The 26,125-nt window shown below is 43.8% G+C and overlaps 8 protein-coding genes across 15 annotated transcripts in view; 4 read left to right on the top strand and 4 right to left on the bottom strand.

Moving 5' to 3' along the window:
• Positions 1-8,401, top strand: part of LOC108144989 — a 39,736-nt gene extending 31,335 nt beyond the window's left edge. For 2 of the 5 annotated variants that reach the window (XM_017270143.2, XM_017270142.2), the window contains 5 exons: positions 3,007-3,059; positions 4,328-4,397; positions 5,775-6,335; positions 6,395-7,156; positions 7,222-8,401. In XM_017270143.2, coding sequence (XP_017125632.1) covers positions 3,007-3,059; positions 4,328-4,397; positions 5,775-6,335; positions 6,395-7,156; positions 7,222-7,461 — 1,686 coding nt within the window. In that variant the 3' untranslated portion in view covers positions 7,462-8,401. Of the gene's footprint in view, positions 1-75; positions 95-3,006; positions 3,060-4,327; positions 4,398-5,774; positions 6,336-6,394; positions 7,157-7,221 lie in introns of those variants that run through there. The other 3 variants (XM_017270145.2, XM_017270144.2, XM_017270147.2) reach the window with 2 other exon arrangements.
• A 74-nt stretch (positions 8,402-8,475) lies between these two features.
• Positions 8,476-9,865, bottom strand: LOC108144990 (proto-oncogene serine/threonine-protein kinase mos). Of its 2 annotated transcripts, none has more exons than XM_017270148.1 (4): positions 9,830-9,865; positions 9,623-9,771; positions 9,358-9,571; positions 8,476-9,298 (listed from the first exon to the last, which is right to left on the bottom strand). In XM_017270148.1, coding segments are annotated over exons 1-4 (1,119 nt in total). In that variant the 5' UTR covers positions 9,832-9,865; the 3' UTR covers positions 8,476-8,544. The 2 variants fall into 2 exon arrangements, with proteins under 2 accessions (XP_017125637.1, XP_017125638.1); XM_017270149.1 differs by having other exon boundaries at positions 9,842-9,856.
• Positions 9,866-9,972: 107 nt separating this feature from the next.
• On the bottom strand, positions 9,973-13,708 carry LOC108145006 (tafazzin homolog). Of its 3 annotated transcripts, none has more exons than XM_017270167.2 (5): positions 13,386-13,708; positions 11,814-12,153; positions 11,314-11,550; positions 10,334-10,722; positions 9,973-10,269 (listed from the first exon to the last, which is right to left on the bottom strand). In XM_017270167.2, the coding sequence occupies exons 1-5, from the start codon at positions 13,506-13,508 to the stop codon at positions 10,225-10,227; spliced, it is 1,134 nt and encodes a 377-aa protein (XP_017125656.1). In that variant the 5' UTR covers positions 13,509-13,708; the 3' UTR covers positions 9,973-10,224. The 3 variants fall into 3 exon arrangements, with proteins under 3 accessions (XP_017125656.1, XP_017125658.1, XP_017125657.1); XM_017270169.2 differs by lacking the exon at positions 13,386-13,708 and adding an exon at positions 12,476-12,583; XM_017270168.2 differs by lacking the exon at positions 13,386-13,708 and adding an exon at positions 12,231-12,345.
• Positions 13,709-13,828: 120 nt separating this feature from the next.
• On the top strand, positions 13,829-14,629 carry LOC108145008 (39S ribosomal protein L18, mitochondrial). The gene is made up of 2 exons (XM_017270172.2): positions 13,829-13,919; positions 13,980-14,629. The coding sequence occupies exon 2, from the start codon at positions 13,996-13,998 to the stop codon at positions 14,566-14,568; it is 573 nt and encodes a 190-aa protein (XP_017125661.1). The 5' UTR covers positions 13,829-13,919; positions 13,980-13,995; the 3' UTR covers positions 14,569-14,629.
• Positions 14,589-14,960, bottom strand: LOC108145009 (cytochrome b-c1 complex subunit 9). The gene is made up of 2 exons (XM_017270173.2): positions 14,752-14,960; positions 14,589-14,685 (listed from the first exon to the last, which is right to left on the bottom strand). Exons 1-2 carry the CDS (start codon positions 14,881-14,883, stop codon positions 14,650-14,652), a joined length of 168 nt encoding a protein of 55 aa, XP_017125662.1. The 5' UTR covers positions 14,884-14,960; the 3' UTR covers positions 14,589-14,649.
• Positions 14,961-15,033: 73 nt separating this feature from the next.
• Positions 15,034-17,103, top strand: LOC108145004 (diacylglycerol kinase epsilon). The gene is made up of 4 exons (XM_017270166.2): positions 15,034-15,312; positions 15,366-16,373; positions 16,430-16,747; positions 16,807-17,103. Exons 1-4 carry the CDS (start codon positions 15,154-15,156, stop codon positions 16,924-16,926), a joined length of 1,605 nt encoding a protein of 534 aa, XP_017125655.1. The 5' UTR covers positions 15,034-15,153; the 3' UTR covers positions 16,927-17,103.
• LOC108145007 (nascent polypeptide-associated complex subunit alpha) lies at positions 17,095-18,187 on the bottom strand. Its single transcript, XM_017270171.1, has 2 exons — positions 18,170-18,187; positions 17,095-17,930 (listed from the first exon to the last, which is right to left on the bottom strand). Exon 2 carries the CDS (start codon positions 17,922-17,924, stop codon positions 17,271-17,273), a length of 654 nt encoding a protein of 217 aa, XP_017125660.1. The 5' UTR covers positions 17,925-17,930; positions 18,170-18,187; the 3' UTR covers positions 17,095-17,270.
• A 1,335-nt stretch (positions 18,188-19,522) lies between these two features.
• On the top strand, positions 19,523-21,099 carry LOC108145040 (zinc carboxypeptidase). The gene is made up of 4 exons (XM_017270227.2): positions 19,523-19,739; positions 19,797-19,933; positions 19,986-20,761; positions 20,829-21,099. Exons 1-4 carry the CDS (start codon positions 19,578-19,580, stop codon positions 21,023-21,025), a joined length of 1,272 nt encoding a protein of 423 aa, XP_017125716.1. The 5' UTR covers positions 19,523-19,577; the 3' UTR covers positions 21,026-21,099.
• The last annotated feature ends 5,026 nt before the right edge of the window (positions 21,100-26,125 follow it).

The raw sequence follows: 26,125 nt of genomic DNA, 5'->3' as shown, positions 1-26,125 counted from the left end.
TGTGCACCAGTAAGAAAAAAACCAACTCAGGGAATCACCAGAGTAATCTCATTTGGAATGGAATAAACTGTAACAATAACAAGGAGTAAGAATGGTAAGAATCAATAGGGGGGAGTTGTGGAGGATTTTAAACTTTCAAAATGGAAGACGGCCACCCGCCGTTCAATCTGCATGTTAATTAATAATAAGCGTGTTCATATTTTCCCCCTTGCTAACAAACAGGGGTTCATGTTAATCCCTACTACGATTTTAGACCGATCGTTAAGCCCACGCTTGGAATTTTCCCTTTTGATAAGCTCAGCCGTCAGGACAATGGATGATTTTTATGGCATAGGACATGGCAAATGGGGGTTAGCTCAAAGAACAAATATTTAACAATTTGTTGTCTTGTTATTTTTACACAGAAAATAAGTCTTGTTATATTCGAGGAATGAAAGGGCTTAGAAAAACAAAAAACGAAGAGAAACATACAAATATTAATAGTAATAGTACTTCAAAAGCGGTTTCTTAACTATCTAATAATAATTTAGGAATGATTTATACTAATAAGTATTTTAAAATGGCTTTCATGTCAACTTACTTTGTGTTTTACTTGTACCGTAATCTAATTAGATTTCTCCGAATATCAATTTAAAATTGTTCCAATCCGAACTTCTAGAACATGCTAGAAAAAACGGTCTTACTGGTTTTACTACTGGTTTATTTATAATAAGTTAAGCCTTCGAGTGATTTTGTTTTGGTTTTCCCTGTGTAAATTAAAGCTTAAGTCTGAGGGGTGGTCCGGACATCTTACGGAAGTGCGTTTGCGGGTGCAAATGGCCGGATGATGTGCCACCCTTCGCAGAGCCTTCGATTCGCCCACTCCTCCGGCAGGTTGGCTCTTTTTATCCCCAGGACACGACACGGGTGCAACATGTTGCCGGGATTTGTTTTGTTAATTTCTGTTTTGGGTTGGGCATCGGGTTTTTTCGTATTCGCTGAACCCCTTAAATCATTTTTTGGGCCACCCTCGGCGTGTTGCAAGCCGCATGCTAATTGAAACCTGTGCGGAGTTTCGTTTTTGAACTCTTCTGGCTACCTTGGTAGCCAAAAGTTTCGTTCGCTGTGGGTTTCGATTAATTAATAAAGAATTCATGTCTGATTTTATAACTTCATCAATAAGCTCCGCTGTCGGCACCACTTTTACTCCCTCGCTTTTATGAGGGAAATTCACAATGAATATTTATGCGCGTCGTCTCTTGAATGGGAAATGTAAGGCAGTGGTGGGGGAAAAGTGGGGTGGTTGGGTGGTTGGGTGGTGCAGTGGCCAACAGCTGTCGACAGGCGCACCAGTTGCCCGAAATAGCGTCTTGGGTGGGAAAAAAGGGGGCCTGCGAGTGGTCCAAACGCTTTGGCTCTCTAATTTTATTAACACGTTCATCATTCCTTGCCATTCGACGGCACAAGTGGCGCCTGAGGACGGCAATCAGTCTGGGGATCCCCGTTTTTCGCCTCTGGCCCCCGACTTCCCCGCTTCCCCGCCCTTTTCGACGGCTGCCGCCTGCTGTTGCCTCCAATTTTCCAGCAAGGGGGCATTTTCATATCGGCATCCTCGTCCCATGCATGAAGACGAATTAATAAAAATTATTGCATATATATTTGTAATTCCGGGTGCCTCTTTAACGGGCGGCCAAGGGGTGTAATGAGGGGGTGGTTGTTGGGAGGGAGACGGTTGCTGGGCGACTTCTTTATTGGCGCGTGCTGCTGCGTTTTATCGCTCCCGCTGCTCCCACTCCCACTCCATTTTATTATGGCTCCCTTTCTTTGGCTGCTGTTGCAGATGAAAGCGTTTTCGACATAGTTCACTACACAACAAAGAAATTTAGAATGAAATTAAATTTATATTACAAACCATCTGAATCTATTCATATCATTTTGTTAACAACGAAATAAATTCAAGAAAATTTAATTTTTTACATAAATATTTGACTAGCAAAACTAAACTTAAACTTCTTTAAAATTTTCGGTAAAAATATTATACACTTCAATATTTTTCAAAACTGTTAAATTATTTATTGTAATTATAGTTTGTAGAATCGGATTACAATTAAAATTCAGCTTTTAAACTGATTTTTCTAAGTAAACTGTTTTTTTTTATGTGTAAAAATTAGGGGGAGCAGCAAAGACATGCAGCACAGCCCAGGAATTCGTAGCCAAGTGGAGTAAAACGCAGAGTTCTTACTACCGGGAATTTTGGGAATCTGAAGCAGGTCTCTTGCATAATTAAATTGATTAATAGCCGGGGGCAGCTATTCACCTCACAAGCCACAAGGAAGTTTGCACAAGGGGTTGGTGCTTTAGAAAACTCTCGACTAAGCAAACAGAATCGACTCTTATCTTTATCTACTACTATACATGTACATGTACATATGTGTAAACTTATTTGTTTGTGCCGTAATCTCAGACTTGTGTTGGCACTTCAACAGTTCGATATTCAGCGTTTCATTTACACTCGAATCTGTAAATGTTGTGGCTGTTGTCATTCATTTTGTTAGCACTAAGGCAAATAATTTATAACAAAGTGTCTGGATGTGTTTTATCGTCACGTCACACAGATGAAAAAGTCGTGATGTAATTTTTTATCGATTACAGTTGACGCGGGGGGGGGCAAAAGTGTGGAGAAAATAAAGCCGGGGTCTGGAGGGTGTTGTTGACTCCGGTGATTTATGGCGTTGCATGCATCGCATCCGCGTTCTAGGTTGTTCTAATACACCAGTAATGCCATCATGCCATCGTGCCATCCCCGACGCCTTCGAATTCCCAATCCCGCGTTTCGGCTCCTTTGTCGCTGTCCATTAGCTTGTAAAACGCTGCTGATTGGCACTGTGATATGGACAATTAAATTGTCGTTCTTAATCAGCGTCGAGTGCACTAATTCATTGTGTTTAATTTCTTTCGCATTTTATTTAATGTTATTTTTCCCATTTCTTCTTTTTTTTCGTGCCCTGGTCAATTGCACTTTTTCAGAGCCAATGCGGGTCGCCAACGTTCGAGAAGGAATTGCGCGAACAAATTGAGAAGTAAGTGACAAATAACTTAAATTGTTTAACGCGATAACGACAACACCAGCCGAGTGTGTGGGAAGTAAAGAAAGAGGGTAGAGGGTGGACACTAGACTATAAACCAGAACTTGCGCATTTCCGTTACTAAAGCAAGGCTCCATTTGCGTTACTGCCAGTACCGGCCAAATATTTATTTAATCTGCCTAGCCGGCAATTTTGGAGTAGTTTTCGCGCTGCTTTTGGCAAATCGTACGTAAATAACTCATACCAAGACTCGTGACTGGCCACGCCCCCTTTTGGAGCCACGACGCCCTCTTGGCCATTACGCACAGAACAAGTTAACGGAACGGCACAGCGAATGCAATTTTCCAAATTGCCAAGAATCGGAGGAGTTGGAGAACGAGGAACGCAGAACGCAGAACGAAGAAGGAAGAAGGAAGCTCTTTACCAGCGAAACCCATCAATCACCGAACCCTCAGCAGCGCCCTCTGCCGGCCCGAATACGTAATTACCGCGATTTGGGGATTTGGAAATGGTGCAAAGTTCTGGTCTAGGCCGAGATTTAACTCCTCTTTCGGACCTTTCTTTCTTTATGACCACCATTAGCTGCTAATTTCAATGTACATTGTTTATGCAAACGTTTCTTCAACAACACAATTCAGCAGGCAATTCGAATATTGATTGCTTATTTAAGGTTTTTGTGTTTTCAATATTACTTTTACAACACAGCAGCTTATATTTTATGTTATTAAATATATCCATGAAAATTGAAACTAACATAAAAGAAGAGTCTTGAATTTACGATTATGAAAATTCTTAGCTACATTTAATTTTATTATGACTAAAGTTTAATTTATTGTTTTTTGCGAAAATATTTATACATGAATCAGAAATTCATATCTTATAAATACTCAATTTTCTTGACTCATTAAATAATTTAAAATATATAATTGTTATGTATTATGTATTCACAGTATTTTATATTTGGATTGATTACTTTCTGTGGAAGACAGTCTTATGCTTTTATAAACTTATTCAATTAGTTTCCATGATAAATATTTGAATAGATTTTAAAGTTCCCTTAGGGCCAGAACATTTCGTCTCGCTTTTTGTTACAATCAATACAATGAAATCATATTTCCATTCAATCGCTCGTAAACAAGTAATCAATACTCGGAGTTCTCTGCTGAAAGCGCCCCACGTTTGCGATGATTTTTGCAACTCGTTTTCATTTATGCATTTCTATATTTGTCCTCTTTTTTTTCGCTTTCCCTCGGCATCCGCAGCATGAATCGCATTATGAAATCCAAAGAACGCAAGCAAATGCAGACATGTCGGGATCACAAGGCACTGCAGGTATGTATCGGATGGGCATGATAAATGCTAAATGGGAAATGGGCGAGGTGCGAAGGGCAAGGGGCTTTTCCGCACGGAGCCGCGCAGCATGTGGAAAATCAATTTGCACAGCGCGAGTTTCCTTGTGAAAACGAAGTTGGGAGTGGGGAGTGGGGAGTGGGGAGTAAGGAGAGCTCCCTCCGAGTCAAGTCATAAATAAACGCATAAATTCATTTTTAAGAACAATCCCTCCCCTTGCTGCCATTCCGGCGCATACAAATTGTCTCTTATCCGGACGGAGTAACTGGAGTCGGCGGCGAGACTTTGTTGGCAAATGGTTTCTGGGATGGCACATTTTTTGCCCGAATTGATTGAGCGTCGGCATTAGAGACGCTTCACTGCGCCCCAGTGGCAGCTTTTCATTACCATTTTCCGGGTAAAATGGAAAATGCTTTCCCTTTCGTCGTTAACTTCTGGCAATCTCATTCGGCCCCGCCAGCCGAAGCTCACCCAATCTTGTAAGGGCCCGCTAATGAAGCTCAAGGTTTCCACGTCCAACGGCTGCAAGTTGTGACCTTCGGGACAGTTAACAAGTTGGCTTTGATCGAGATTGGATATTTGTTACACGTTGGGATCTCTAGAGTGGCTAGAGTGTGGGATGGGGTATGGGGTATGGGGTCTTGTAACTACTGCTCACTTAGCACTTACAGACAAAAAGAGCCGGTTGATGGATGAGGAGCCGTGTGCCAGTGTGTGACCCTCATCAGGCCAGCTGTCAGGGGCGAAGGTTGCCGTTGCCCTGGCCCCCGGCAATTGATAAATACTCGATCTAATCAGTTAGCCCTTTCTTAAAAAAGGTTTTCACAGTACAGATCGTTTTTAGCTCTGTTCAACACCAATTTATACCAAAAGGTATAGTTTACCCTTCCTAGACATTAGTAACAATTGTTTATGAGCAATTTGAAACCATTAAATTGAAAAAATATAACTTATCAGTCATTCGCACGTTAATCTTAAAAATTGTAAGCTATAGAAAATGAGAACATGGATACTCTCTAAAATAAATATAAATTGTATCATCTAAGTTGGTTATCAAAACAAATAACGACATATTTTTAGACACAAGCACTATGAATTGTATATATCCATAAATTTCTGGCACTCCCCTTTTAATAGATAAGGTGTTACAACTCATATGTTGACATTTACAACTTATCTTCAACCAACACTACTCTAGAGATAACAAAGCTAGATATGCAAGATTTTTATCAATGAACTTATCTAGTGAAAACAAAAATCATTATAGTACAGAATGTGTGATAGTAAAACAAAATATGCTATGCCATATTGCAAAATAGTTTTTAGAAGTTATTATAATTGTTGTTTATTATTTTACAGACTCGCTTTGCCCGGCAGGAGAGCCTGCTGCAATCGATGCAGCAGGAGAATCGATCCCTGCTCACCCGTATCCGGCAGTATGAGCACTGTTTGGACGATGTGATGCGCAAGGTGGTGGATGCCATTGTGGCTGAGGATAATCTCCGAGAGGAGGTGACCATGCTGAAGGGCAGGGTACGGGATCTGGAGGCCCAGAATGCGGCCCTGTCCGCCAGTCCGGTGAAGGGCAGGGACGAGGGATACTGCACCATGAGCAGTGGACAACCGCAACCGTCGAACGGCCATTTGGAGGATCTGCCCGAGGAACCGGAGCAATGGCTACTACCCGCTGAGCCCTGCTCCACCGAAATGGAGGACTGGAGCATGTCGCAGGAGGAACTGGCGGTGATGACCTTCGACGACGAGCGGGACCAGCATCATATGCACCACCTGCAGCATGCGCAGCAGCAACGCCGGAAGCGGGATCACGACTGGCTGTGGCCATCGAGTGACTTCATCAACTCCACCACCGTGGAAACGGATTCGGTGGCCGATGGCATTGCCCAGCTGCTGCAGCAGAAGGTAGGTTATACAACCGAATTTTGCCTACATTCTTACTTATGACCACTCCAAATCAATAGATTGTGTACTCCGAGGACGAGGAGGTGGCCTGCACCGACTTCACCAACGACTTCTACAAACTGGTCAACATACGCTCCAACTCCTCGCGCAGTCTGTATTCCTATCTCGAGGGTGAGACGGATGACGAGGACGAGGACGACGAGGAAGGCGAGGATTCCAGCATGTCAGAGAGCCAGGTGGGTCCGGCAGGACGAACGGCAGGCGGCAGTCCCACGCCCAGCGAGGCGGGAAGGGCCCAGCTCACGAGCTGCTCCTCCAGCGAAACGGACGAGCTCTCCGGCAGTCAGGTGAAAAAGGACGAGGAACCCGATTACGCGGTAATCGATGAGTGTCGACGAAGGGTCAGCGACATAGAAATCGAGGATGTGCCCATGATTGTGAGCAGCACGCCCATGAAGCCACTGGATGAGCAGCAGTGCATTGCCCAGATCATCAAGAGCGAACTACGTCGGCCGCCGCACGTCCTGGTCAAATCGAAATCGGTGCTCGAGGAGCAGGAGCCCAGCTGCATCCTGCGCCACAATCAACGCCGCGAACTCGAGTCCACGGTGGTGCGCAGCGACAGCATCAGCTGTGCCATGATGGCAAAGTTGGCCAAGGAGGTGATTCCCCCGGCGCCCGGAATGGTGACCAAGCTGAAGGAGCGCATGCTGCTCAGGCAGGCCTCCACGCCGCCCACGGCCAGCTCGTGGCGCAGAAGTAATGGCTGGAAAAGGGTCACCTCGCCAGTGCATCCACCTGCGGCTGCAACGCCCAAGAAGGTAAGACGTTTAAGTCGAAATGATTACATCAAATATTCATTTTATTCACCCAATTCAATTTGTAGAAGCAAGCCAAGTCAACGGAGCCGCCAAAGAGTTGCCTGCCCAAGGCGCAGCCCACCAGAATTCCAACGAGCATCCATTCGTCGGTGTCCTCGTCCTCCTCGATGTCCTCCTCCTGCTCGCCCTCGCCCTCCTCCCCCTCGCCGCAGTCGCCCCAACAGAAGTCGCCCGGCCAACAAAACCAGCAGCGAAAGTCGAAAATTCCTCCACCAGTTCCCGTGCGACGATCCTACGCCAGTTAGGGTACACCACTGCTAAATCTCAAATCAATAATCGTCAAGCTAACAAATATTTAAAGATTTAAAAAGACTAAATTGTGATATATTCAAACAAAAGAAAACAAAACGAAAGAAATCAGAGGAGAACAGAACAGAATAGGCACATACAGAGAAGCATTAAGTTGATGGCGGAGGAGCCAGCGAGTTTTGTACGTACGAATACGAGTATTTATGTATATTGTAAATTTTTTGGAAGATGTTTTACCTTGTAAGCGGCACTGCCAACTGTTCCCCCTAGAAAAGAAAAAATACAGAAGAGAAACCGAAAGGCTCGCCCTGCTCTATACCCATATATTTTGTAGAGCAGCGGTTGCAGCATCCAAATCAGTAGGTTATACATAACTTTCATACAATGGGACAATTTGATTGACTTCAAACTGAATTCAAGCCACTATTAGCTATGGTCATGAGTAGATGAACCACAACTGTAGTCTTCCGCACAAATCGAGTGTATTTGTGGGACATGGACATGTAGGCCACATAAACTAAGCCGAGTTAGTAGCTCCTCACACACACACACACACACACAGCAGCAGTTGAACACTTGCATTTAAGGGTGAAATATGTCAAAGTATAGAATGCATATACTATAGAACGATATATATATATATATAGACGGTTTCTAAGCGAACATTATATACGACAACCATAACAATAAACTGTAAATATCAGTCGTTCAAGCTAATGACAAAGCTCTTCTTCAAATCGTAGTTAGCTCCTCAGGGGCTGCTGCAACCGACTAATTTATCGCAGCAGCCCGATTCCTAAGCATAGACCTACACTATATAGAACAGAACGCACTATGATCGAGGAGGGAACATAGATGTAAGCTCGTATAAACATTATAAATGTATGTATTTTCTTAGCGTAGCAAGTACAAAATAAACAAAAAGAAGTTACAGAAGTTACATAAATTATTGACCTAACCAACCAGTGGCCTCGCCTCTAAAACGATTATCGCGGAGCGTTGGTAAAATCTTACATAAATATGTAGGTTTATATACTAATCAATTACATAAAATCCAAACAAACACGATCGCTTAAAATCTAAGTGGTGCTAATGGTGCTGGAGGTGGTAGTGCGGCCAAGAATGAGCTCCAGTTCATGCTTCAGCTGGAAAGAACTCAAACGTGATTCCGGGGCGCTGACCCAGCAGCTTTTGTATAGTTTGGAGTAAGCGTTCTCGAGGCACGCACTCGCCTCTGGCGCCGGACAATCGAAGTGGAGTGCTAATCGATTCTGGCGGCGTTTCTTTTTCAGATCACTGCCGGCGGTGTAAGATGGATCGAGGCTTAGATTACGACGCCCAGAGGAATTTGTTCTTTTGTAGATGTTTTCACCGACGTAGTTGCAATCGCTGGGCGAGTCCAAAGCTAGAATCTTTAACTGGTGATAGCTATCCGGCCGTAGTTCGTGCTTAACCACCTGGTAGGCTATGGTCTCATTGCAATCGAGTGCGTGGTAGGGCAATTTGCGGGCTTGCAACTGCCACATGGTTATGCCCAGGGAGTAGATATCGGAGGCTTCGGATAGAAAGTCTGATCGCAGCACTTCTGGAGACATGTATCTCAGGGTTCCATTGGCTCTGATCGGGTGCTGTCTGCCACCAAATTCGCCCATCTCCATGGAGGAGCCAAAGTCACAGAGCTTGCAGATGTAGCTACGTTTGAACGTATGTGCATTGCCCACCCCTGAGGACCTTGTTCCCAGGTCAACCAATATATTGGTTGGCTTTACATCCAGATGTAGTACATTCTGGGAATGACAGTATCTCAGAGCGGCAACCACATCCAAAGTGATTCTAGGAAATAAATGGGTTAGTTAAATGTAAAATTTAAAACAGAAAAAAAAGGATCATACACAATCCTATGGACAAGTGGTAGAGCTATGGTGTCTACGATCCTCTGCAAACATTGTCCCCTGGGACATTCCATGATGACCAATCCGAAATCTGCTGCGGATTCCAGTTTCAGTAGGCGGACTATGTTCCTGTGCTCCAAGTTTTGCAAATGCGATTCATTATGCAAAGTTGAGGCCGCCTGGGCTCGAATGATCTTAACAGCAACAGAGCGATCTGCACCAGATATTTAAGTTTTTATATGCACATTATAGTTCACAGACTTACCCCGATAAATAGCTTTGAAAACCGTGCCATAGGCACCACGTCCCAGAATTTGGCACCTAGTGGGCACCGGTGGGCCATCCTTGAGTAATTGCTTCCTTTTCGGGGTGTTCAGCAGAAGCTCCCCCATCTTTCTGCCAACTGAAAGTGACCTAAAATTGTTTGCAGTTAAATTGTATTTAAATAAATATAATAATCCACATGGCCTACATTTTTGCCGACCTTCTAACGGTGAATTTTCAAACAGCTGTTGGATAAAGTTGCCAATATTTTAAATTATATATGCAAAACGATATTCATCGTATTTCATGGCCCCTTTCAAAATCTATTTACAAAATAAAATTCAAGATACATTTTTTATTTTATCAGCCATTTTATTCCCTCTGCTTGGAGTAATATCATTTGTATATTTACACTAATAATGCACGCTGACTCACTTAAATTGCCTCTCCGGCAACTACATCCTGATGAAATAACCATAATACACGAAAATAGAATTATAATAAATGGACTGCAAAGGCTTTCGAGGGTTCATTTTAGGCTTAATACTATACAAATAAATATTATAACGAATATCTGCCGCAAGACTATTCCATGGTGATTTGCTAGTCGCGATCTCTATGCAATTTCTCGGTCTCCGCCCGCAAGCCCTGTAATAATAAATTTCAATTTATTAGAATTCCGATTTGGAAAATATGTTCAAGTCCAGCTCACCCGAAAGGCTTCCTGAATTTTGTCTGTGATTAGCTTCCGCGCCGTGGGCTCCGGCACTTGCCGCTTTTTCAGGTCCAGCACAAAGTCGTTGAGGTCCAAGGGCTGACCCACATTGACGGTGACATTCTTGTGCCGCTGTATCACATAGGGCTCCACATTGGGCAGCAGGTCGTCCATGCCCTCGTGCCACATGGGCAGAATGATGGGGACCTTGGGCGATTCGTAGATGATCCTACCCACGCCCCACTTCAGCCGCAGCTCCTCCTTCTCCATGTTGACCTTGCCCTCCGGAAACACATGGATCCAGTGGCCCAGAGCGGCTTTTTCGATGCACAGGTTGATGGCCTCCTGGTAGACACCGATGCCCCGCACAACAGGTATGCACTTGCCTGTGAATAGTAAGGAAATTATGTTATAAGCAATTTCTTTGTATTTTATAGTCAGAAATTTAGCCAACTCTATTTAAACATAATCTAAATCACGACTTTAAATATACTTTATTCTTTATCTATTTATTTTAATAGTGTTTAAGAGAAAAACTTATTTCCGTTATTGTAACTTAAAAAATTGACTTGTAATGGCAAAGTACATAAATCTTGAGAAAAGCCTAAGGCTTTATTTTTAGGGAGATATAATAAAATTAATTAAATCAAAATAGGTAAGATATAAATACAAAATACTACGTTTATTTTTATTAAACCTTTTAAAACTATATTTTCCAGGGACTGCAAATAACTTACATATATAAAAAAAAGTCAATCTATCCATTTCCTCAAAGATTTTTAAATTAAAATTTCTCATTCATTTTAATTCTCTCTGCAAGTGTATTATTTTTAAGGTTTTTTTTTTTGTATTAAAAATAATAATTTTCATTTTTTGATTCGTGATTTTTAAAATAAAACTTATAATGATTACGGTCCCTGCTACAATATTTTCCCCATTCGTCCAATCGTTCTGAATCCTAGTCCTAGCAGACTCACCAAACATGAAGAAGAGCGCGTGCCGCTTGTTGGTGAAGCAGATGTCGTGGGCGGCCATCGACCAGCGGATTTTGTAGGTGTTGCACACAAGACTCAGGGGCAGGATGCCCCACAATCCGGGATCGTCGAAGCAGGAGTAGTGGTTGGACACGGTGACCAGCGGAACGCCCTGCGGCCTCTTGTCTATCATCTGGATCAATCGTTCCTTGTTGTAGACGCGGGTTTTGTTCAGGAACACTGCAGTACGTAAATAGAGAGGTGAGAGATCAGCATTTGCATAATTGTGCAGAGGCACCAATTAACACGGCACACGTTTGACCTCGATGAGCGTGGCGAGATCGCCAGCATTCGCACACACATCGTTTACCAATCAAGAGATTCGCATTGGCAGTCACGGTCAGGGCCATTAGCTCTCCGAGCGTATGCTTCTCTTGGCCAAAAATAAACGTGCCTTTGGGCCAGATTTTGGGTAAGGTCGGCTCTGCCGGATAGATACTCACTCAGCACAATCTTGCTGAAGATTCCGACGGCGGAGATGACAAACTGGCTGGCCATGTACCAGAAGCGCGTGGGGTTCCTCAGTCTGGGGAATATCCAGTCAATGTTGTAGGGCACCGCCACGCCGGGGCCCACATCCAGGGCGGGATCAGCGTTCCGGTCGGACATCGGGGGCGGTAGGGGAGGCGTGGGCGTGGGTGTGGGCGACGTCGACGGCGGAGGCAACAGGTCCTTGGGCTTGCTGCTCCGCTCGGTCTGCGTGGCGATATCCTTCCGATCCTGCTGGCTGGCCGAAAACCGCTCATCGGCCACTGGCCGGGCCTCCGGAGCTTGGACGTAGTGCTGAGGGTTCCAGATAAGAAGGGAAATTGGATTACCGACGGTCACAATTAATACACAAAACACATCCCGCTGCTAACCATGGATAGTCTTTAATCTTATCGGCCCCAAGAATAAATTCCTTTTGTGTTGTTTGTCCGCCCAGATGCCATTCTGGGTTACACATTTTGATTTCCATTTGAGTATTTCCGTTGTCAGATTTAGGATAATCCACACCCCCCTCCACCCAGAAAAGCCGCCTTTGTGCCACAGGTTAGCAGCATGCGCATTGGAAATGTGCAGCGGAAAAGCGCATTGTCGCGCGAAAAGTGCAGGAAAAACTCACGTCTTCAAAGATCCAAGGCGACCTTCACTCAGTTCGCGAGATATTACATTAGGCACCTGAGAATCTTTCGCATCCGGACGGCGGGAACTTTCGAGCGTAACTGAATTTCGTCTTCACTCAAATCAGCAAGTGCAACAAGCACGTATAGCACGCATAAAACGAGGGCGGTTGCCCCCAAACAAAGAGAGACAAAGAGAAAAGGCACGAAAGAGAGGGCGCTAGGGGAGTGCGCAACATTCAAGTGGCTGACTAGATTGCGAAACTATCTTTATCAGTTAGCAAAAGTGCTTAGCCAAGCGCTTCCGTGAATAATGATCACGTTGCTTTTACTTGACAAGATAAGCTTTTGAATTTGGGCGCCAACGGTGGTGATTTGGATTTTAGGCTCACGGTGGTGAGTTTCGATAGAAAGAGAGGTCGCGATTGTGAAAGTACCCTTATCAGTTGATTAACTTGGATCATAGTGATAAAAACATTTTCATTGTCTTCTAAGTAAACAAAAAGTAAACAATTTGATGTATGTATTATATATTCTAAAAATTAAAATATAAATTTAAAACTTGCAGTAATATAACATGTGATAAAATAAATATAATAGTTCGGACACTCGAAAGCCTATGTCTTGTTTACATACATTTTTAAAAATTTTAAAATCGTGTGTTCGTAAAATTAATTAAAGTTTGGTTATTTATTAAAAATGTTATTGTTTCTGTTTTAAATGTAATTTATTACATACAGTGATATAACCCGTTTTCAAATGGTCAAACACATTTAAAGTTTCGCGCCTACGGTTGCGTGGGGACGTGGTGTGTTTTGGAACGAGGTGAAAGACAAGAGAAAGCGATGGCCTGATTTTGTTTATTTTTGTTGGGTAAATCATTTAATGGCTAATTGGACTAATCTATCTCACCCGTGCCAATGCCTGGATCGGCGGTCTATATCCTCCGCCAAGGATCCAATTAAGGTTCCGCATGGTGGATGCGGCGCCCACGTGCCCGGGACGCCTTAAACTGGAACACACGACCATCAACATGACGAAAAGTTGTTAACTACTTGAGTACGATATGTGGGCAGTTAGCTGGCGCGCTTTACGCGCTTTACATAACCGTCTTTTTGTGGGCCGAAAAGAATATAATACACTTTGCAATTTGGGACGCGCACTGCTTGCTTCACCCAACCGCCACTTCTTCACCTCAGCAGCAAACTCATGGGCGTACGGGCAGCGGACGCCGGATCCACTTGGCGCATGTCTGAAGGGGGTCGTCGTTTCTGGGGGAGGCGGTGAAAGTGCTCAGGGCCAAAAGAATCTAAAGAAACTAGAAATTTAATGAAAACAAGATTGAATCAGCTGTTCGTCGTTGCCATTCACCTCGAACTGAGAGTTTGCGTTTTGCAGCACTGCCTTATACAGCCGCTAACCAACACTTGCTCTCTGGATATTTTGGTATGGTTTTGTGGTTTTGTAATCCCCTCTTAAATATTAATTAAAAGTGTACTTTTTTAGGGTTTTAAGTGCAAATATGTCTCGCAGTGCCCGCCCCCTCACCTCCGCCCGTGTCCTGCACAAAATCAAGGAGCTGAGCACGCCGCAAAACAGCACTGCATACGTGATTAACCGGAATCCCAGGAATCTGGAGAGATTACGCATTGCCTACAAGCCGGGTGGCTATCATCTGGAGAAACCAGGTCGATCCTATTGGCACACCCTAGAGATCAATACCAGTGGTCGGTATGTCAGCGCCGATGTGAAGCACTTCCAAAACGGAACAATTCTAAGTGCCAGCACCTCGGAATGGGCCATAAAACAGCAGCTCTACAAGACCAACGATACTGCGGCGTTTGTAAACCTCGGCAGAGTGCTGGCCCATCGTTGCCTGCAGTCGGGAATCACTGAAATGACCTGCAACGCGGAGGCGGTGCCTGGTAGCAAGCTGCAGAAGCTGCTTCAAACCCTCCAGGATAATGGTGTGTCCTTCAAGGAGCCCTCCCGCCTGGCCAACACACAGCCTTGGGATGCCCAGCGACACGAAAAGCCCTGGGAGATAACCGAAGAATCCTTAGCACATACAGTACCCCCAAAATCGGTTAAATAACCCAGAGAAACCCTGTTTACTTTTCGTTTCGTTTAGAATAAACGTTGATTATTATTGCTAATTACAACAAATCATTATGATTTATTCGTATTTGCCCTTGATGTCCTTCCAGAGTTTCTGCAAACGGGGGAAAAGTCAATATTTGGCCAGGAATCTACTCTTACATAAGCGGTTGGTACTTACGCCTTTGTTGACGCTCTCGAAAATCGTAGTCGATGTGACATCGATGGCGCGCTCGAAGAAGAAGGCCGACGCGATGATGGCCACGGCGTAGGTGGAGGTGCGCTTGAACAGGGTGTTGTAGATGACCTTCATGTTGGCGAGATTTTCGTTTTGAACTTCTGATTTTCCACAGGCAAACTTTTTCCACACGCCAAATTCACAGCTGATTTCTGAGGTTGACAAGCAGTGTGGAAAATGTCAAAAACAAGTAGGGGTGACCATGAAATCAGAAAGCCAATGTTATTTTTTGTTTTTGTCGGTGCGGTCACACTGGTGGAATGTCGACGGTGCAAAAACAAACGAATTGTGAAAATGTCAAATTACCTGAAAATTTAGCGTAATTGGCCAATCTGTTCGTGGACCATGGACATAGCCACCATCGAGCTGAGCGTGGAGGCTCTGATTGGCTCCTTGCTGGCCCTGGGTGTCCTGTTCGCCTTCTGCCGCAGCCTGCTCGCTGAGGACTTTGTGAGCACTTTTAAAACACGTCACAGTTGGAAATCAATAAAAGTCATCGAGCAGGTGAGTTGATTCACTTGTTGAGGTTTTCCTGTATTTACATACTTACTGTATAGGCCTGCTTCTGCAACGTCTGCGAGATCCTGCTGACCCCCTCCGCAGGACTCTTCTGCGACTGCTGCGGCCTGTGCACCCATGCCACGCCTCTTTGCCAGCGAAGGGCGGACAGGGAGTACCGCTGCAAGGATAAATGGTTGCGCAACGAGTCCTCCGTGCGGCATTTGTGGGTCCACGGCAACCTGCCCATGGGCGTCCATTGCGCGGACTGCGGCGAGGAGGTGGATCACCATGTCAGCACCGATCCGGGATTGTATGGGTGGCGGTGTGCTTGGTGCCAGCGGTGCTATCACAACGATTGCTACTCGCGTGTCGACTCCAAGAGCACCTGTGACTTTGGCGAGTTCAAGGACATGATCTTCCCGCCCTACAGCTTTGTGGCCGCTCGAACTAGAGATTCGATGCGCTTGCATTTGGCCAGCATCACGCCGCCGGACATTGAGAACTGGGAGCCGCTGATTGTGATCGCCAACACCAAGTCGGGCAGCAGTACGGGCGCCAATGTGCTGTCCCTGCTGCGTGGCTACCTGCACCCGTTGCAGGTGATGGAACTGGGCTCCCGCGGTCCACAGGACGCCCTACAGTGGGCCGCCAAGGCCAGTCCTCGCCCGTGTCGCATACTAGTGGCCGGCGGCGATGGCACCATCGGTTGGGTGCTCAACACCATCTACGCGTTGAACATCAAACCCCAGCCGTCGGTGGCCATCATGCCGCTGGGCACCGGCAACGATTTGTCGCGAGTTTTAGGCTGGGGAGCGGAGCCGCCCTCGGTGCTCGATCCTGTGGAGATCCTCAGGAGTATTCGGCGCGCCCGCTCCGTGAATCTCGACCGATACGACCTGCAGATTGAGAAGCTGCACTACCGACTGCCCATCCAGAGGCATCCCACGAAGACGATTCACGTGTACAACTACTTCAGTGTGGGTGTGGATGCGTTCATCACTTACAACTTTCACAAGACGCGAGAATCTCGGTTCTATCTGCTCAGCAGTAGAATATTCAATAAGGTAAGGCACGAGATAGTAAGACCTTCTTAATCTTAAATAACCCCCTATATTTACAGCTTCTCTACTTCACCTTTGGAACGCAGCAGGTGATGCAACCTGGCTGCGAACACATCGAGGAGAAGCTGACCCTGTACCTGGACAACAAGCCAGTGCAACTGCCTGAACTTCAGGCCCTGGTGTTCCTAAACATTGACTCCTGGGGAGCGGGCTGCAAACTATGCGAGCTGAGCAACTCCAATGGCGAGGTGCGCATCGTGAACTCCATCTCGGACGGCATGATGGAGGTGTTTGGCATTGTTTCCTCCTTTCACATTGCCCAGCTGCAGTGCAATATTAGCAAGCCAGTTCGAATTGGCCAAGCCAAACAAATAAGGGTATGGGGACTGATCATATCTAAATTATATTTCGTATTTTGATCAACGATCTCTTTCAGCTACAAGTCAAGGAAACGGTGCCCATGCAGGCGGACGGCGAGCCCTGGATGCAGAGTCCGGCCGATATACGTTTGTCGTCGCGAAGCCAGGCCCGTGTCCTAAAGTTGGATGCAACCTGAACTTAGTAGATAATCCCCCTAGCAACCCCTTATGTGCCAGTCCCATAATCTCAAAGTACTTAACCCGGAACCTCAGTCTACTATACCTAATCGAATTTGGTAAGCTATGGCATTTTAAGACGTCCCATAGCGTTAACCCAAAGCTAGTCGGAAAAATACACTAAATCGTATCTGAAAGAATTCCACTTTTATTTGATTCAATAATCATTTGAAATAAAATTAAATGTTCGACTGGTGAACATGCTGCCCCCACGTGGGGCATGCACAACATTTGGGTCAGTAGTAGTGTATCGAAAGGCGGGTAAACAACAAAATGAGGAGTTCAGCAACAGCTGTAGCCTTCTCTAAAGCATGGTCAGCTCCATAATGGCGTTGACTATGTCGTTGCTGTTGTTCTTGAGTGCCTTGATGGCCTTCGCCCTCGTCGTGTTGGCCTGCGTGATGACCAACTCAATGTCCTTTTCGTCCACGCCGGTGTCATCCACCTCCTCTTCGTCCTCCTCGGCAATGGGGGCCACCGATGTGGTGGCTCCAACGCTGTCGGCAGCACCAGCCGCCTCCGGGGCCTTGAACTTCTCAGCGGCAGCCACCTGGGCCTGCTGCGACAGATCCTCGATCTTGGCCTCGCCGAACACGATGTAGGTGTCGCTGTGAGGGTTCTTGTACACATCGGGGTTGTTGATCACGAACAGGATGTTCTTCGACTTCCTGATCGTCACCCGGTTGACGCCCTGGATCTGCTTGAGGCCCAGCTTGAGCATGATCTTCCTGGCCTTCTTCTCGCCGCGCGACTGCTTGGCCTTGGACACCAGGTCGATGGGCAGACCGGTGGCACCGCCTCCCAGCTGGGTGGTGGCCGCTCCAGCCTCCTCCAGACCGGGCATACCGCCATCCGAGTCGCTATCGCTGCCGTCGTCCTCGACGCGCACATCCTCGGGTTTCGCCTCCGCGGAGGTGGAGGGCGCAGCCTCGTTCTTGATTTCGGTAAGTTCGGGCATCTTTATCTGCAGGGCAACAAGTGGGCAACAGTTGGTTAGGTAATTGTGTCGTAAATCGTTTTAATTAAGCTTGGGAAAATCATCTGGCGCCGGTTCAAATGGGCGGCAGAAAATCTTAGGTGGGGGTCGTTTTTCATCGATTTTTCAAGTAGGCTTTTACCCCCTCTATAGGTCGTTTTAGTCAACAATACTTGACTACCCCGCTAGATTTTAGTCAAAAATATGATATTTTACATAAGCCATACCAAGAATTAAGTTATATTTTTATAAAAGTTAATTTTAATGGAAAAACGCGGATTACACACTCTTACCGGAAATAAGGAAAAGAAATATGGCGGCGCGCTAGAGCTGAACAAAACCTGATGACAGCATAGTTGTTATCGATGTTTTCAAAAATCGGTGCTATCGATGTCTGCAGTAGATTATCGGTGTTTATCCATCTCTAACACTGTTAACGATTCCACTCAAGTTTTGGTAAATCGATCTTCTGGCAACGCTGGTCGACAAAGTACGTTACTTTTAATCTGAATGAATCTTTGATATAATTATTTTGTAAAACCATCATCTGTAAGCCCAAAACTTTGTATTCCGATTCTGTAAATTTTACAGTGTAAAAGCATACATCCAAACTTTTCTAGCGTAGTTTTCTAAGAACCTGGGTTCAAATTCTCTTGACGAATTAATGATTTCCAAATTAAAAATCAAATGTTTTTGCAGAAAAGTGACCGAAATTGTAAGGTCATATAATAGTATCAGACCATAAGATACCAGTCTTCTGCGTATTAGGTATTTCATTTATTATGCTATCACCTAAAATTATTTGCTTGCTAGTAAATTTACTGAATGAATGCACTCGTTTCACAATTAATTGTTTGACGAAGGAAACTGGAGAGTGTGGAGACACTTGAAGATGTGGATCTTCAGATTACTAGTGCATTCTAAAAATGCTCCTCGAAGTGCTTCTTGACTCGCAGACGAATGGACGAGTATTCAATTAATTGAACTTGGCTGATAGGGCGAGTGCCCCAGCACTTGTTGCATTAGTTCATTTATAAATTTGACTCGGCTGACATTGTTGGTTTTAATGCACCGAAAAAAATAAAAATTTTTAATTTTGCCCAAATATGATATTATTCACCAAAGGTTTTGTTTTGTTAATGTCAAATAGTTAGAACAGAAATTAATAGAAGAGGTATATTAAATGCTTACCCAAGTATGAAACTGGGAGAGAAACGTTTTAGTGACACTTTAAGGAAATATATTCTAAACAAGATTAAAAGATAGTACTCATACATTGATTACTTTTATTTTATTTTATTTATTTTATTGTAAGAATCATAATCGGAGCACTAGTTCTGTTATAATTTTTTTTTTCTATAAAATATACATTTTTTTTAATAAATTTTTGTCTCTGTGCAGGAAGCTTTGCTACCCACTTTTCTGTCGGATGACAAAGCCCAGCACTTACTTTGTGGTAGGTTGGATGGGCGATAAGATCGGAGGAGCCACACGCCAGATGACCGATCGCAGCTCCCTATCGGCACTAGATAACGCCCCAGTGGAGTGGCCACTCCTGCAGGTAATAAATACGCTGGCTGGGATCCGTCACCTCACAGTGAACGCTGCAACGTTCAGAACAGCTAAGCCAGTAAAATGAAACTACCTATCCTCCTGATCGCCCTGGTGGCTGTGGTGGCGGCCAAGTCCGCTCCTGGTCGCATGGCGGTGCGGTACGACAATTTCAGGATCTACCAGCTGACCATTGAAACGAAATTGCAGATGGAAGAGCTTAAGAAGATTCACGAGCACATCTCTGTAAGTATAAATTGAAGTTTTCTTTATAGAGTTGATCAATTTTATACCCATTTTAAGGTGCACTTCCTTAACGACCTGGGTGCTCCCGGCCACAAATACAATGTTATTGTGGGTCCTCTGTTCCACAGAGTTTTCGAGAAGACCATGAAATTCTTGGAGATTGTTTACGATGTGATTGTGGAGGATCTGCAAAAGTGAGTTCTGAATTTCAAGCCTAAAAGCTATGTAAAAACCTTTCCCATTCAGATTGATAGACGACGCCTCTGTGGGCGACGATTCCCAAATGGAATGGGAGACGTACCACACTCTGGACACCATTTACGATTGGGTTGATCAGGAGTGTGCTGCCCACGAAGATTTTCTGGACTGCCGAGTGATTGGCAAGTCGTACGAGGGTCGCGAAATCAAGAGCGTGAGATTGTCGAAGCGTCCGGGCAACAAGGCCATCTTCCTGGAGGGCAACATCCATGCCATGGAGTGGATCTCGTCGGCCACCGTCACCTTCCTGCTGAACCAGCTGATCAACTCCGAGGATCCGGAAATGCAGCGTCTGAGCGAGGAGTACGACTGGATTGTGGTGCCCATGGTGAATCCGGATGGCTTTGTGTACACCCACGAAGTGGAGCGTTTGTGGCGCAAGAACCGACGCCCCAATGGATATAGGAACGATACCGGAGATTGCTATGGCATCGATATGAACCGGAACTTTGACTACCACTGGGGAGGTGCCGGGTGGAACATCGACGAGCCCTGCGACCATTGGTTTGGCGGTGAGGAGCCCAACACCGAGGTGGAGATCGTGTCGCTCCAGAACTTCGTAAGTTCCTTTGAGGATGGTTATATTCGCTCGTACATGGCCTACCACGCCTATGGACAGTATGTGCTGCTGCCCTATGGCCATTCCAACACCGAGTTCCCTCCCAACTACGAGCAAATGAAGCGAATTGCTGCCGCTTTCTCGGATGCCGCTGCTGATGTCTATGGTTCTACTTTCACCTACGGTGCTAGTGGTCTGCTTAACTGTGAGTTTTCCAGGTACTATTAAGACGATAGAATCCTTTATTAACAACGTTCATATATCCCCCGCAGATGTCGTCTCTGGAGCTGCCAAGGATTGGGCCTATGGCGTGAAGAAGATCCCCTTCACCTGCACCGTGGAGCTGCGTGACAAGGGCACCTTTGGCTTCTTCCTGCCCTCCAACCAAATCACCGAGGTGGGCCTCGAGGTCACCGCCGGTCTGAAGGCCCTGGTCAACAAGGCCGAGGAGGAGGGCATTTTCGCTTAATTGCTTGTTCTGTAATAATTTAAAAGCAGATGCTGTGAATAGTAAATATATAAAGCTATATTTATTCATTTGAACATTCAAAAGTGGTTTGGTAAATGATTTCTCTAAAAAAGCTTTCAAACACTTAGTTTGTAAAACCGAACTTTTGGGTAACTTACTATTGATTGAGGCTACATGAATGGTACATTTTTTTAAATATATCTAACAAACTTCTTTGTTGAAATAAATAATCGCTTAAAAAACTCTGCAACTCGGATAATGTTCTCAATTATATTTAAGAGTAAACAAAATTATTTAAATAAGGGACTTTTTATTAAATAGTCACTTTTTTGTCAATTAATAGCAAAATAAAACGTTGGTTAAAAGGATCTTACAAGATTAAATATATTTCAGTAATCTTTATTAACAGTTACATGTTGGCTGTTAATTACATGTAAATTTAATTCAAGCTATTAAATTTTTTTTAATTTAGTTAGTTTATATCTTCTTTTCGAAAACATAAAGTTGCCTTAAGTAAAATTCAGTTTGAAGAATATTAACAACTAGTTTTTTGTTGAACACATAACGTTGCCCAAAGGAAGTTGTATTTCAATTAATTTTCCTCTATCAGACATTTTTACAAGATCTCCATGTGCAAAATTGAATTATAGAGTCTCAAATTGTTTTCGGCAACGCACTAACACTTATGCATGGCCCTCAAGTAACCAACCTAAGAAGTCAGAAGATAAAGTGGGTGGCTTGGCCAAAATTACTGCATCTCTGGTTAAAGGCAAATTATGCCACGTGGCTGCAGTATCAATAAATATTTATTCCATCGCCTTGTCTCCTACGGCTGTTGCTTTTGTGGGAGTCCGGCAATTTGCACTGCGGATATTTCGTCATGGGTGGAGGACGAGGTGGCAAAGGGTTCCAGATTCCGGGTACCGAATACCGGATACCGCAGGAAGGGTGAACTTTGCGGCACGCAGCAAAACTTTGGCCAAATGCAGCGGATTCTCCGTGGCAGTGGCCGTTGCAGAAGCAAAGCCATCAACACCAACTGGGCCAACATAAAATTCCTACTACAAAGTGCTTATTTTGTTTGAAGTAATCCGCAAGAAGTCGTTAAAACTGTCGTTGCCAGTGCTCCCAGATTGATGATGGTTTCACGTGTCGGCCGCAGAGAACTGCGACCCGCCAGGATGCTCCTGCTCCTGCTCCTTTTCAATCCTTGCGAATCCATTTTGGCTTCCCAGATTGCGGCACTCGAAGATGCAGTTAAGGGGAAACTGATGCAATGTCTGCAGCTGACGAAACGGCTCTCAATAGCTTCGCCAGCAGTGCTTTGACATGGAAATGCTAAAAAGGTTTCCGGGAGACGATGCCGCCCTCCGGAAAAGCCTTTGACACCTGATATGAAAAGGAGCCCGAAATCAAATATGCCTGGCAAATAAAATGCCAAAGCTGCTGTAGGAGTCATGAGGAATTCGTTTGCTGAACCTTAGCCATTTTCAATTAACTTTGTCTGCGGGTGAAAATCGCCTCCGCTTTTCCTTTTCCTTGTCCCGTTCCCGGAAAAACTCGACCTTTATTGCTTTACACACTTTTGCGTCACGTGGCAAGTGGCAAAGGTTATAGGGCTCATAAAAGGGCCAACTCATTATGCAAATGCTTTGTTACACGAGGAGCCCCAAGGCAAATGCCATAAATCGGTAGTGTTATGTTTATATGAACCAATTCCAATAAAATTCTTTCCGATAATTAGAAAGCTAAGCTTTTTACTAAACAAACAACGAATTAGTGTTGATGTTTCAAACTTGGCGTGCTCAACTTATATCACAATCGTAATTACAAATGTCGGTGCGGAACGGGGGTAACTACATCAATGCGACCCATTGTGAGTCAATATTGTCCATAAATACGCTTCAGATTAGATTTAATTGCTGCCTCAAATGTAATCGAGAGTTGTGTAATTGCCGGCATTATTGAACAAGTGCGAAAAGTCAACTTGATGCGGGTGTTTATTTTGGTCACTTGAGAGGCTTTAAAACTTGAAAATTAATTATCACTAATTTATGTAGCATTTACGGTACTTATAAATTATAACATTGAATTTGTGAAATCAATTGAGTGTGTGTCTTAAGTTTGTTTTTTAAGAGTTATAATTTGTTATGTAGCAACCAACGTTTTGATAGAAAAAATATCAACTAAGATAAGTACTCAAAACTCTTTATACTTTGTTAGAATATTTTCTACAGTTTTTAAGGATTAATTTTAAAGACGGAATAAGAGATTACGAGTAAACTTTTGCTCTATTATATAATGACATTAATATTTAATTTTAATTTTAATTAAAAGTTTTAAAACTACAAGCTAAAAGTGATTTATAGGAGCAATAGCAAAAGTTTATGGATAATATACATAAAAAAATATTGTTTTGTTATACAAAACGTTGACTTCTTCTTTTGAGGGAAATCAAGTTTAGAAATCCTAATGTTAGGCCAAGCGATTTAATGTGTCGTTTAATGTGTGCCGAGAACTTCTCTCCGAATTGTGTCGCAAATTCAGTAATTGTCCTGTGGCCCAATCCGAACCCAGTACATAAGCTCCTTTCGGCCAGCCCAAATGTTGTACATAATTAAACGATTGTCCCGACAGAAAGCAGGACAGGAGCGATAAAAGGCAGTCAGGTGAAAGGGGCGGCGGTTTGGTTGAACGTTTCGGTGGGGGAGTGCCAAACCGCAGACAAATAGCCGTTGGCAAAGGGAGGGGAGGGGGCTGTGGATAAGGGGGGGAGGTGCACTCAGTTAGTACACACAAAACAAAACAAAACGAAACAGAAGAGAACAAAACAAAGTGCAGAGGAGGAGCACACGCAAACTGAAAGTTGCTTGTCATTGAACCATGAACTGGTCACCAGCCATCATTCACTCACTCTCACAGTCACTCACTCTGCCAGTCAGTCACTCACTCACTCGCCCAGTCATTCATTCATTCACCCTGGCCAACAGGGGAACCCCCAGTTGGGTCAGTGGGTGGATGGGCGGGCGGAAAAAACGAGCGTCACGTGTTTGTGAATTGCGCGTATTTGCTTATGCAAAAGGCCAGACCAAAAGGACCAGGATTTACTGAATGGGGTGCGGGGAAAGAGATGGGCGATGCAGATGGAAAAAAGCGAACATATTTGATTTACACTCTGATGAAAGCGTTATAATTGCCCCTAAAATAATATGTGCATTAACTGCTTTAAGATTGGGCCACTTAAATTGTAATAAATTCATTGCAAAACTCAGACAAAAATATTATAAATTATTATAGAAATTGAATTTTTATGTGGCTTTGTATCTCTATCAGAGTAAAGTTATTTATGGAATTATAAAAATATACTATCTCATGGATCCTTTGGCTCTATGGTATTCCCTTTTCAAGTGTTTATTTTAGGAAAATATGCCTTAATTTTATGAACAATTGCCTTAAATTTAAGCCTTCGATACAGAATTTAGGTCATTTTACCCAAAATCAAGAAAATTTTTATTCTTTGCGTATTTAGGCACAGATGGGTAACACCCCACTTTGAAGTCCAACAAATTCTAAATGTAATCCCTACCGTTTATTCATCTATCATTTTTGATACACTAGTTTCAAAATAAGATATCACCGAATTCCTGACCAGTTTATAAACAAATTTCCGCTGTGCATCCAGCAAAGCGGAGGGTGAGCCAACAGGATGCACTTTAAAAATGAGCATGTAGCAAATACTTAAATATTTATTCAGGGATTCCGTGTAAAAGCGTTTCTCCTTTAATTGTAGTAAAATTTAATTAACCCACAATAAAAATAAAATAAGGAAGAAGACAAATGTTTTGCAGCTTTTTTCATGATTAATTGCGAATCAATGGCATTAATTGATCCACATTGATTGATTGATTGACAGCCGGCGGGCAGGAAAATAACAGGCCAAAAAACCATAAACGCATATGGTCACCGTGTAGTCCTAATTAGTTTACTCTGGGCCTGAGCTTATCCGCTTATCTAAATTACACTGGGTCAAATTATGCACATTATGCAGAATGCAAATACTCGAGAAAAGGAGAGAAGCTGGGTGCGAAAGGGAGAGCGAATGCGACACCATTTACCGCTAGCCAAGCTATTATTAAAAGAGCATTTATATAATGGACTCAACGGACTTTTGCCAGTTCGCTTTGGACTTCTCTTCCTTTGAATGCACTTGGAAAAAATTCAGGATTACGGGACTCTTATTAAAAGTTTAATACGAAAAAAAGACACTTCATGTATCATAAAATCATTTTGAGAAAACAATTTCCACAGATATCCACAAAGCAAAGTAATGACTTGTGAAGGTCAGAAAAATAACTTGAAAACTATTAGAATCAAGTTTTTCAGTATTATTTTATTAAATATTTTGTATTTCATTTTTTATATTATTATTATTATATAAAAAAAAAAACAAAGTTTCGCTGCTTCTCTTTCCTTTAAGTATTATTTATAAACCATTTGTTTGGCATAATGCTTAGTTTAATTTTTAAAGGGGAAAAAGATCATATATTGAATATACTTTACGATTAACATATTTGGCATAAGAGATAAGGATCAGACATGGTTAGTTATAGCGTGTGGCTAGAGTAATACTAATATTAGTTTAGTTAATCTTTAATTATACGTTATATGGTGTATACTTTGCCACAATGTTTTTGGCTTATCATATAAGGATCCGACATTGCTCATTATTTCGCTCATCTAGAGTATTACCAAAATAATTGTCTAATTTTTATGGAATAAGCTTAGTTAGGCTTTAGTTATCCCACATTCTTTCTCTGCGTGCATGCCTGCAGTGTCTGCAGCAGCTTTGCATGGAAGTTGGCCCAGTATTTGCGACCCCTTTTGGATTGGTCACGCATTGCTTCGCTGCGGAGAGGAAATAACGCCAGGCAGCTGCTGTTTTTACTGCCCCTGAGAGTCCGTGGGACTCCTGCTGCCGACTGGCGGTTACTGCCTCCTGTTTCGAGGGTTCCCGGCCACTGCACACGGGGCGTATGAGTTATATATATTTATTTTATCTCGTGTATGTTTGAGTTTCGCATTAAAATGCGCTCGCTGGAG

This window comes from Drosophila elegans, unplaced genomic scaffold (assembly GCF_018152505.1).
Source record: "Drosophila elegans isolate 14027-0461.03 unplaced genomic scaffold, ASM1815250v1 contig_183, whole genome shotgun sequence".
In the NCBI taxonomy this organism is placed as follows: Eukaryota; Metazoa; Arthropoda; class Insecta; order Diptera; family Drosophilidae; genus Drosophila; species Drosophila elegans.
The sequence above is the reverse complement of the archived record's forward strand: the minus strand, read 5'-3'. Positions and strand labels throughout refer to the sequence as shown.

Bases quoted from the DNA above. Each gene is read 5' to 3' on its own strand.
- LOC108144990 (XM_017270148.1), bottom strand. The intron at 9,572-9,622 runs GTAAGTCTGTGA...TATCTGGTGCAG, and splicing joins TTTCAAAGCTATTTATCGGG to ATCGCTCTGTTGCTGTTAAG. The intron at 9,299-9,357 runs GTATGATCCTTT...TTTATTTCCTAG, and splicing joins CCACTTGTCCATAGGATTGT to AATCACTTTGGATGTGGTTG.
- LOC108145006 (XM_017270167.2), bottom strand. From the start codon at position 13,508: ATGTTGATGGTCGTGTGTTCCAGTTTAAGGCGTCCCGGGCACGTGGGC. The intron at 11,551-11,813 runs GTGAGTATCTAT...TACGTACTGCAG, and splicing joins CTTCAGCAAGATTGTGCTGA to TGTTCCTGAACAAAACCCGC. The intron at 10,723-11,313 runs GTGAGTCTGCTA...TACTATTCACAG, and splicing joins CGCGCTCTTCTTCATGTTTG to GCAAGTGCATACCTGTTGTG.
- LOC108145008 (XM_017270172.2), top strand. From the start codon at position 13,996: ATGTCTCGCAGTGCCCGCCCCCTCACCTCCGCCCGTGTCCTGCACAAA.
- LOC108145009 (XM_017270173.2), bottom strand. From the start codon at position 14,883: ATGAAGGTCATCTACAACACCCTGTTCAAGCGCACCTCCACCTACGCC. The intron at 14,686-14,751 runs GTAAGTACCAAC...CCCCGTTTGCAG, and splicing joins TCGAGAGCGTCAACAAAGGC to AAACTCTGGAAGGACATCAA.
- LOC108145004 (XM_017270166.2), top strand. From the start codon at position 15,154: ATGGACATAGCCACCATCGAGCTGAGCGTGGAGGCTCTGATTGGCTCC. The intron at 16,374-16,429 runs GTAAGGCACGAG...CTATATTTACAG, and splicing joins GCAGTAGAATATTCAATAAG to CTTCTCTACTTCACCTTTGG. The intron at 16,748-16,806 runs GTATGGGGACTG...GATCTCTTTCAG, and splicing joins GCCAAGCCAAACAAATAAGG to CTACAAGTCAAGGAAACGGT.
- LOC108145007 (XM_017270171.1), bottom strand. From the start codon at position 17,924: ATGCCCGAACTTACCGAAATCAAGAACGAGGCTGCGCCCTCCACCTCC.
- LOC108145040 (XM_017270227.2), top strand. From the start codon at position 19,578: ATGAAACTACCTATCCTCCTGATCGCCCTGGTGGCTGTGGTGGCGGCC. The intron at 19,740-19,796 runs GTAAGTATAAAT...ACCCATTTTAAG, and splicing joins AGATTCACGAGCACATCTCT to GTGCACTTCCTTAACGACCT. The intron at 20,762-20,828 runs GTGAGTTTTCCA...TATCCCCCGCAG, and splicing joins TGCTAGTGGTCTGCTTAACT to ATGTCGTCTCTGGAGCTGCC.